This window comes from Sprattus sprattus (genome assembly GCF_963457725.1).
Source record: "Sprattus sprattus genome assembly, chromosome: 20".
NCBI lineage: Eukaryota > Metazoa > Chordata > Actinopteri > Clupeiformes > Clupeidae > Sprattus > Sprattus sprattus.
Genome location: NC_137918.1, coordinates 13,004,287 through 13,015,124, shown reverse-complemented (window position 1 = coordinate 13,015,124; position 10,838 = coordinate 13,004,287). Strand labels below are relative to the sequence as shown.

Genomic DNA, 10,838 nt, shown 5'->3' with positions numbered 1-10,838 from the left:
CCCCCTCTTCTCACTCTACTGCCACAGTTACCCCCTCTTCTCCCTTTACTGCCACAGTTACCCCCTCTTCCCACTCTACTGCCACAGTTACCCCCTCTTCTCACTCTACTGCCACAGTTACCCCCTCTTCTCACTCTACTGCTCCAGTTACCCCCTCTTCCCACTCTACTGCCACAGTTACCCCCTCTTCTGACTCTACTGCTCCAGTTACCCCCTCTTCTCACTCTACTGCTCCAGTTACCCCCTCTTCTCCCTCTACTGCTCCAGTTACCCCCTCTTCTGACTCTACTGCTCCAGTTACCCCCTCTTCTCACTCTACTGCTCCAGTTACCCCCTCTTCTGACTCTACTGCTCCAGTTACCCCCTCTTCTCACTCTACTGCTCCAGTTACCCCCTCTTCTCACTCTACTCCCACAGTTACCCCCTCTTCTCACTCTACTGCCCCAGTTACCCCCTCTTCTCTTCCCACTCTACTGCTCCAGTTACCCCCCTCTTCTCACTCTACTGTTCCAGTTACCCCCTCTTCTCACTCTACTGCCACAGTTACCCCCTCTTCTCACTCTACTGCTCCAGTTACCCCCTCTTCTGACTCTACTGCTCCGGTTACCCCCTCTTCTCACTCTACTGCCACAGTTACCCCCTCTTCTCACTCTACTGCCACAGTTACCCCCTCTTCTCACTCTACTGCCACAGTTACCCCCTCGCTCCCTCCACTGCAGCAGTCCTCAAATCTGTCCTTGACAGTTACCCCCTCTTCTCCCTCTACTGCCACAGTTACCCCCTCTTCTCACTCTACTGCCACAGTTACCCCCTCTTCTCACTCTACTGCTCCAGTTACCCCCTCTTCTCACTCTACTGCTCCAGTTACCCCCTCTTCTCACTCTACTGCTCCAGTTACCCCCTCTTCCCACTCTACTGCTCCAGTTACCCCCTCTTCTCACTCTACTGCCACAGTTACCCCCTCTTCTCACTCTACTGCTCCAGTTACCCCCTCTTCTCACTCCACTGCTCCAGTTACCCCCTCTTCTCACTCTACTGCTCCAGTTACCCCCTCTTCCCACTCTACTGCTCCAGTTACCCCCTCTTCTCACTCAGTTACCCCCTCTTCTCACTCTACTGCTCCAGTTACCCCCTCTTCTCACTCTACTGCTACAGTTACCCCCTCGCTCTCTCCACTGCAGCAGTCCTCAAATCTGCCCTTGAAGACCAAACTCCCGTCTTTTGTTGCTGTTATTGTTCTAATTACCTTCTGTGTTGTAATGATTTAATGAGCTCGTTAACCACAATCATTGCTGCTTACCCTCTCAAAGAAATGAGCTTGAGAAATATCTAGTATTTTGGCTCCGGGGGATGGTGATTTGAAGGACTTTGCTCTACAGAATGTGTCAGAAAGGCAGCGATAACAAACGATAAGAACACCCATCTAAAGCCCATTATCAGATAACTGGGATATTTTCTTGTGTTATGTTTATCACCAGAGAGGAAGATTATTTTGGAAATGGCGGACTTAGTTTCTAATCCTAGTGGGATAATTCGTTTTTTTAATTGAATTGCCAGGTTTCGTTCCAGTGAACGGCTTTATATTGTTTTCACGTTGGGTTTCAGCACTAGCGGTGAAGTTCCCCGTCCTGCTAGATTGCTAGAACAGTCGCTAATGAAATTCATTCGTTTTGTCAACATGTCATATTCTAAATGTATCCCCTGTGAGTGATTGATGTCCTATCATTTCTGAAGTAAAATGGGCTTTTAGTCGGTAATTTAAACATAACAGCTAATTTGTCAAATTGATAAGTCTGCGATATTATCCTTGTACATCCATTACTTGTGCACATCCATCAGTATTTCTCTTCAGTAGAAATAATAAATATATATATAAATATATATATATATATAAACCTGATCCCCCTCCCTTCTCTCCCAGCCCCCCCTGACGGAGTGCCCTGAGCTGGGCCATAGACCCGTGCGGCTCCTGGGCATGAACACGTGGGACGTGTCGGCGGCACTCACCAACTTCGACTGGAGCCTCTTCAACTCCATACACGAGGTACTGAGCCCTTACACTGTTGACCCTACGTACTTAACTTACTACTTAAGTAACCAGTGTAGGTTAATAGAGTTAGCAGCGTACCCACTTAAGTAGTAAGTTAATTTAATAGAGTTAGCAGCGTAACCACTTAAGTAGTAAGTTGAGTTATTAGAGTTAGCAGCGTGCCCGCTTAAGTAGTAAGTTAGGATAATAGAGTTAGCAGCGTGCCCGCTTAAGTAGTAAGTTAATTTAATAGAGTTAGCAGCATAACCACTTAAGTAGTAAGTTGAGTTAATAGAGTTAGCAGCGTACCCACTTAAGTAGTAAGTTAAGTTAATAGAGCTAGCAACGTGCCCGCTTAAGTAGTAAGTTAGGATAATAGAGTTAGCAGCGTGCCCGCTTAAGTAGTAAGTTAATTTAATAGAGTAAGCACATACCCACTTAAGTAGTAAGTTGAGTTAATAGAGTTAGCAGCGTGCCCACTTAAGTAGTAAGTTAAGTTAATAGAGTTATCCACTTGATCAGGTTGCTCCATACAAGCTTATTCACTGACATTGACCATGGTCCCGATACAAGCTTATTCGACAATATTGGTCATTGCATAGGCTGATTCACTGATACCGTATTGTCCTTGTTCTTGGAGATTCGATGTGTGTGTGTGTGTGTGTGTGTGTGTGTGTGTGTGTGTGTGTGTGTGTGTGTGTGTGTGTGTGTGTGTGTGTGTGTGTGTGTGTGTGTGTGTGTGTGTGTGTGTGTGTGGTTGGTTGAGAAGATCCCCCTCCAGCTGGGTTGCCCCACTCAGACCCCATAAAGCCTGTTCAATGGAGGCAGGCAGCTTAGCAGCAGCATCCGCTGGTTCTCCCCAGTCTAGCGCTAATCGCTAGTCTAGAGTTGGGATTGGACTGAGTGAGTGGACGCGGTGGCTAGCGCTAATCGCTAGTCTAGAGTTGGGATTGGACTGAGGGAGTGGACGCGGTGGCTAACGCTAATCGATAGTCTGGAGCTGGGATTGGACTGAGTCAGTGGACGCGGTGGCTAGCGCTAATCGCTAGTCTAGAGTTGGGATTGGACTGAGTGAGTGGACGCGGTGGCTAGCGCTAATCGCTAGTCTAGAGTTGGGATTGGACTGAGTCAGTGGACGCGGTGGCTAGCGCTAATCGCTAGTCTAGAGTTGGGATTGGACTGAGTGAGTGGACGCGGTGGCTAGCGCTAATCGCTAGTCTAGAGTTGGGATTGGACTGAGTCAGTGGACGCGGTGGCTAGCGCTAATCGCTAGTCTAGAGTTGGGATTGGACTGAGTGAGTGGACGCGGTGGCTAGCGCTAATCGCTAGTCTAGAGTTGGGATTGGACTGAGTGAGTGGACGCGGTGGCTAGCGCTAATCGCTAGTCTAGAGTTGGGATTGGACTGAGTGAGTGGACGCGGTGGCTAGCGCTAATCGCTAGTCTAGAGTTGGGATTGGACTGAGTGAGTGGGCACAGTCAGGGGAGAGGAGTCCTGTAGCCTCACTGATTAAGCTTTCCTCAATAGGGTGTTAATTTATTTTATTTAGAGGCGCTTGTTGCTTATGTCAAGTGTCACATTTCTCTTTCTGTTTGCCTCGTCTCATCTGCGTTTAAAAACAATTTAAAAACTAAAAGAAGAACCTTTTGTCTATCTCTTTTCTCTGCTTCCTTCTTCTTCTTCTCACTCTCTCTCCATCTTTTTCATCATCATCTCTCTTTCTCTATCTATATCTCTTTATATCTTGCTCTCTCTGCAGCAAGAGCTGATCCACTACACTCTGAGTCGTCAGGCCAGCAGTCGCCACACGGTGGCGCTAGAGGTGCTGTTGCAGCGTTGTAACGAGGTGCAGCAGTGGGTGATGTCAGAGGTGCTGATGTGCCCCTCGCTGGGCAAGCGCGTCCAGCTGCTCAAGAAGTTTATCAAGATCGCTGCACAGTAAGACACAGACACAGACACACGCACACGCACACGCACACGCACACGCACACGCACTCACACTCACACTCACACTCACACACACACACACACACACACACACACACACACACACACTCACAAGAAGGAGAGAAAAAGAGAGAAACAGACTGTGTGTGTTATTTGCATAGATATCTCCTATTACATTGTCCCCACAACCATCAGACTTTGTAAATATCCATATGTTTGAACTCTGACCTCTGGCTGAAAAAAGGAAGCTGTCATTATGACCCTTTGTGTGTCTTCTGCAGCTGCAAAGCACAGCGGAACCTCAACTCCTCCTTCGCCATCATCATGGGCATGAACACCGCTGCAGTCAGCCGCCTCAACGTCACGTGGGAGGTGGGTGTGTCTCTGGATGTATATACATGTGACCCACATATATGTGTGGACGAGTGCGTGGACATACTATGATGCAACCATATGTATGGACGAGTGGGTGGACATACTATGATGCAACCATATGTATGGACGAGTGGGTGGACATACTATGATGCAACCGTATGTATGGACGAGTGGGTGGACATACTATGATGCAACCGTATGTATTGGCGGTGTAATGTGTGTCTGTAAGCAACTGAGAGTGTTGGCATCTCATTGGGGAAGATCTTGTATGTCGTGTATGACTGTTTCTTCTTCCTCAATTTCCAGAAAGTCCCCGGAAAGTTCAAGAAGCTGTTCTCGGAGCTGGAGCTGCTGACGGTAAGCCGCGGGCCTGACTGATTCATGTGCAGCTCACGCTATACGCCCTGACCAGATTACTTACTGCATGTCTGGAAGTGACAGGCATCATGACTCTAACCTGTGACATGTATACACACACACACAAACACACACACACACACACACACACACACGCATACACACACACACACGCATACACACACACGCATACACACACACACACACACACACACACACACACGCATACACACACATATGCGTATACATACTCACACACACACACACACACACGCATACACACACACATGCGTATACATACACACACACACACACACGCATACACACACACATGCGTATACATACACACACACACACACGCATACACACACACATGCGTATACATACACACAAACACACACACACACAAACACACGCATACACACACACATGCGTATACATACACACACACACACACACACACACACACAAATTTATACACTCACACACTTATGGAACTGTCCGAGGAACACAGTCCATAAAGGCTGTAGGGGAAGTGACAGGCATCTAACCTTTGACCTTACTGCTGTTTTCAGGACCCGTCCATGAACCACAAGGCCTACAGAGATGCCTTCAGGAAGATGAAGTCCCCCAAAATCCCCTTCATGCCCCTGATGCTCAAAGGTACGGCTATTGTTGATTATGTGCTTTCAATCATGTGCAAAGTTAGTGTGCTTTTTAATCGTGTGCAAAGTTAGTGTGCTTTTGAATCATGTGCAAAGTTAGTGTGCTTTTCAATCATGTGCAAAGTTAGTGTGCTTTTGAATCATGTGCAAAGTTAGTGTGCTTTCTAATCATGTGCAAAGTTAGTGTGCTTTTGAATCACGTGCAAAGTTAGTGTGCTTTCTAATCATGTGCAAAGTTAGTGTGCTTTTGAATCATGTGCAAAGTTAGTGTGCTTTTTAATCATGTGCAAAGTTAGTGTGCTTTTCAATTACGTGCGAAGTTAGTGTGCTTTTTAATCGTGTGCAAAGTTAGTGTGCTTTTCAATTACGTGCAAAGTTAGTGTGCTTTTTAATCATGTGCAAAGTAAGTGTGCTTTTTAATCTTGTGCAAAGGTAGTGTGCTTTTTTTATCATGTGCAAAGTTAGTGTGCTTTTCAACGTTTTTGGACTTGTCTTGGGGTAAACACTACCTCTTTAAAGGACTAATGTTAGCTTTGGAAGAGTAGGTGGAGCAGGGAGTAATGTAGAACGGTACGATTGGATTTACATCAAATCTTTAACTGGCCTATTTGCAATTTACACAATTGCAGACATTACCTTCATTCATGAGGGAAACAAGACCTTTCACGACAACCTGGTCAATTTTGAGAAACTGGTGAGTGTTTTTTTATTACTGACCTTTTCATCTGGATGTTTTCATTCAGCTTATCTGGCATTTTACTGTTTCTGTTTAAGAAGAAAATATTTTACGCATCAAATGGCTGATGCAGCAGACAAAAACAAGACGAATGGAGGTTTAATGGGGGCTTCATGTCTAAATCTTTAATAAAAGTGGTTTATTAATTTGTGAGCTCAATTTTCTGTTCTCTCCTCAGCACATGATTGCAGACACCGTGCGTCTCATTCGCCACTGTCAAACAGACCAGACAGGTAGAGTGCTCCTCCCCCTTCTTGCTCCGCTCCACTCTCATTGGTCAGGATTAGTCACATGGATTCATTTGTTTCAGCTTAGGCCCAGCAACAGAAAAGCATCACATCTCCACTGTTATCTTAGTGACTGGGGGTTGTTGGGTGGGGGGTGTCCACTCTTAACATCTTTCATTTGGTTATGCTTGTCTGAAACTGTGACCTTAATCAGGATTGTAATGATTCAAAATGTTCCATTTGTACAGGAAAAAGTTTGAAATTAAGAGAAGTTTGACTCTTTTAAACATTGTTGTTTATTCTATTGTGTAAAACTGTATTATCTGTGATATTCCTCCCCCTTCTGTAGGCAACGAGGGCACTCAGAGCTGCAGTCCAGAGATGAAAGCCAGCATCCACTACCTGCACATCATCGACAATCAGCAGACTCTGTTCGAGCTGTCACACAGAATCGAGCCCAGAGCATGAGAAACAGCACCCCCTGTTGGACGCTATGTGTGAACACAAGCCAGCTGCACCAAGTTCCCGTTAGTGTACAAAAAGCGCCCTCCTGTGTTTCAGATGAGAAGCAAGCACCCCCTCCCCACCATACAGCGAGCAGGAACAGCCTGTCAGTAAGGACAGTCTTCAATCAGGACCTTGACTGGCTTACTCCTTGTGACTGATAGAAGTGAACTCATGACTGAAGTTATACTGGAACTCATGACTGAAGTTACTGGTTATTCGAGTGTGTCAGTGTCATTTAGCCAGTATGAGGAGACCCACTCTGCAACTCTCCTCAGCTCTTTACCCACTCCCAGGGACCTCAGTGACGAAAGAGACATGGAGAAAGAAGAAAGATGTCATAAAGGCCATATTTATAAGATGTTTATAAGGTGTTATGGCCCTTGTCTCTCTAACCGACACTAACTGAGGACCTCACAAACGGACCTTAACGCAGCCAGACAGTTGACCTGTGGCTTGCCTCCTTAAAAGAAATCATTGCTTGTCCCCATTGTGCCACAAATATATAGGCTTCACAGACAAAATTCCTCTGTTTTTTTTATTATTTTTTGTGTTATTCTATGTGATGTAAGGGTCATCCTTAACTAACATTGTTTTCATCTTTTGATTGACTTTGATTTGAGGATTTCACTGGATGGATTTCTTCAGAACACAAAGCACTGAAACAAGTGTTCAGTTATAGGGGGGATAATGTGACGTTCCTTATAGAGATATCAATGCAATAGGGGAGAGAGAGCCTGTAATATAGAAACATTACTTCACTCATTCTGTATTACTCAGTCATGAAACGGTTGCCATAAGTTGTGGCGACGCACAAATTAAATTGGGATGGAAACTCTTTTGTCCACCAGCTGTAAAAACACACGCACACACACACACAAACACACACACCAGCTGTAAAAAACAAACCCGTGCATGTGCAGGCAGGGAGGGGTTCACTTTTGTACAAAGACATATGTATATTTGTACACATATTTGTTGTTACAGGAAGCCATTGTCAGTGTTACTTCACAGATGGGTCAACCATATTCCTTGCCAGGACTGTGGGTTTGGAGAAGGGAGGGTGTGTGTGTGTGTGTGTGTGTGTGTGTGTGTGTCTGTCTGTGTGTCTGTGTGTCTGTGTGTGTGTCTGTTTGTGTGTGTGTGTGTGTGTGTGTGTGTGTGTGTGTGTGTATGGGGCAGGATGATTTGGATAGCACATTTTCTGTTGGTGTGTATTTGGCTGTGGCAAGGCGCACGGCTTTTTGCCACATGGTTAGTTTTGGTAAAGCCATCGAGGAGTGACAGCAGCTGCCTCCCTCGCGGTGGTCAATGATGTCAAGTGCTAAAAAAGTCCTACACTAACATTGCCATTTGCACTTGTCTTTCTTTTCCTTTTGTTTTTAAGTTCTGCTTCTGTAAAATAATGTGCAAGAATGTATATAGATTTATAATTGTTCTGTGGTGAAACATTGAAATTGTGTTTCTTTTGTTTGTGCCAATACTTTAAAGTGGGAGAACGATGCAATATAAACCATGTAAACAGTTGTAATGCCTTATCCATGCTTTTCACACCTCTATAATGCCACCCACGTATATTGTCATGACTGATCCTAGAACAGTTGAAGCAGTGAACTCCACCCTTTTTGGAGACTCAATCTTGACCTTCGTTCATTTAATTAAGGCGATAATCTCACTCTTGTTGGATAAGCATGGAAATAATTATTAACAATTTGACATAAAATTGTCAGAACTCAGGAAAACACATAACAGTACTCTTTTGAATAAGGAGAATTTTTTTGTGACTTAAAAGCCATGGTTAGCTGTAATATATTTTGGGAAATTTAAAGACACAAACAAATTCAAAAAAATGAAAATGTCAACCGAGCTTTGATGACATCACCTAGTCCCTCTGGTTTTTGTGCTTCTGCTTTCTATCCCTCTGCATCCTGTAGTTTGTGAGGTGGGCCTTTAATTACCCTCTGTGGACTTGTGTACATCTGCAAATGTGTTGTATCACTATGTGAGCAGGACAAAGAATCCTTATTTATATATCTATTTGCTTTGTTTGTTTTAATTAATGTGTCAGTGCGAAGACAGGTGGAAACACAAATGTGTCTTCTATATCGGTTTATTTTGTGAGGAAAGAGTTTTGTGTTGATGCCATGATGGCAGCAGACTGATCTGGTCCTGGGGGGGACTCCAAGCACGTGGTTTAGTGACAAACCTGGCTTAGTCAGCTCAGAAGAGTCCTAAAAGAAGAGCCATTTGGCTTTGTTTTGTTAGGAGAATGAAGCCACAAGGCTCTCTTATGATTCCCTTATTTAAATGTGATCCACCTCTTGTCTGCCAATTTGAAGTAATCCAATACAAGAAGTAACTTTACTTTGTTAAATAACTATAAATCGTTACATTACTTGTTACATTTTTGACAGGGTAACTAGTAATACAGTGCCAGTCAAACGTTTGGACACACCTTTAATTTCTTTGAGAAGTGTTTTCTTTACTTTTATTATTTTCTACATTGTAGATTAATACTGAAGACATTTTAACTACAAAGGAACACATATTTAATGATGTTCTAAACAAAAAAGTGTTATCTACCATGAAGAAAATAATAAAAGAAAAGAAAAAACTTCCCAAAAAATTACCAGGTGTGTCCAAACTTTTGAGTGGTACTGTATGTAACCTACTTTGTCTCAAAAGTAACCTTAACAAACCGGTAGATCCAGGTACGGTCTGGTCCAAGTCCGCTGCTGCTGCTGGTGTCTTCTATCCTGAGGGAATCACGGTGCCTTCTCCTCCTCATATGGATAGAGCAGGCACTGAAGATGGGCGTGAAATGATGGTGACATGCCATGGGATACCATGACAGAAATATTGTGTTTTCTTACTAATGTTCAATACTGTTCTGTTCGACACAAAACAAACAAAAAAAAAGTTGCTAAGGCAGTTTGCATGGGGTTGAAAGACAGTGCCCACCGAAACACGATGAGAATGGAAACAAACGAAACAAAAAAAAACCTTTGTTGTTAACTGAAAGTGTAAATAGAAATATGTTCAAAATATTTATGTTTTAAAAAAGAAAATGTTGCAAAGCAATACAGCCATGTTGTATTCACTTTCCATGTTCTTGTTATAAAAAACACACACCTGTTTTCTAAAGTATGCATTTTTATTATACAGTTCCAATGTAAATGAGCAAATAAACCATTTATGTAATGTTATCCCAGGTGTTTCCTGTTGTCATTTATATTTCTTTGCTAAGAGATAAGGTGTGTTATTCCTTATGCTTACCTTTAGGGGTCTAAACTAAAAGGTGTCTCACCTGTCATCAAACACACAAGATCCCTGCCAAGTTACCTTGACAACACCTCAGAAGCAGTCGCGGCTCCTGAAAATGAGACTGACTGTTAATTATCATATTTCTATCACACTTGACATTGCAAGTTTACAAATACAAGTTGCTTCTCTTACTGCGAGGTACCACCTCAGTCCTGGTGATGTGATGCATGAGGCGTAATGAGGGACTCCAGTGGTCCAGGTTGTCATCGCACAGCACCTCAGAAGTCAGCACACCAGTGTCCTGATGACACTAAAGGCCGATTTATGGTCAGAGGCGTAAGCGTAAGCGCAAGAGGCCCTGCAAGCCCCTTGCGCGACCCTTGCACGACTTTTCACGTCTTGCGTGCGTCGGCCGATTTTTCTAGACTTTTTACGCAAGCCTATTGTTCTGACGGTGAATTGCTTGGCAACACCCCCAACGCAACGCGTAAGCACGTAGCAATTCATGCTCATTAACTGAGTATATCTCGGCCTTAAAGGCCGAATTATAGTCAGTTTTAAACGTGACGCGTAAGCACGTAAGCTACACAAGAGCCCCTTGCGCAGTTACATAACCCCTTACGTGCTTAGGTGTGTCTCGCAAAGACGGTGATTGGCCTGCTAACCACAGCCTTTCATGAGTCTCACGTTTCCGGTTTCATAGCATACTACAGACTTTTTTTAGACCCAGATTTT

The 10,838-nt window shown here is 44.1% G+C and overlaps 1 protein-coding gene across 1 annotated transcript in view; it reads left to right on the top strand.

The window, feature by feature from the left end:
* rapgef5a (Rap guanine nucleotide exchange factor (GEF) 5a) overlaps positions 1-8,781 on the top strand; it is a gene marked incomplete at its 5' end in the record, with an annotated part of 95,068 nt that extends 86,287 nt beyond the window's left edge. Inside the window, 8 exons of the mRNA XM_080859010.1 lie at positions 1,922-2,044; positions 3,788-3,966; positions 4,257-4,347; positions 4,657-4,707; positions 5,283-5,370; positions 6,002-6,066; positions 6,287-6,341; positions 6,685-8,781. Of these exons, the coding sequence (XP_080715136.1) occupies positions 1,922-2,044; positions 3,788-3,966; positions 4,257-4,347; positions 4,657-4,707; positions 5,283-5,370; positions 6,002-6,066; positions 6,287-6,341; positions 6,685-6,803 (771 nt within the window). The 3' untranslated portion in view covers positions 6,804-8,781. The remainder of the gene's footprint in view (positions 1-1,921; positions 2,045-3,787; positions 3,967-4,256; positions 4,348-4,656; positions 4,708-5,282; positions 5,371-6,001; positions 6,067-6,286; positions 6,342-6,684) is intronic.
* Positions 8,782-10,838: the final 2,057 nt, after the last annotated feature.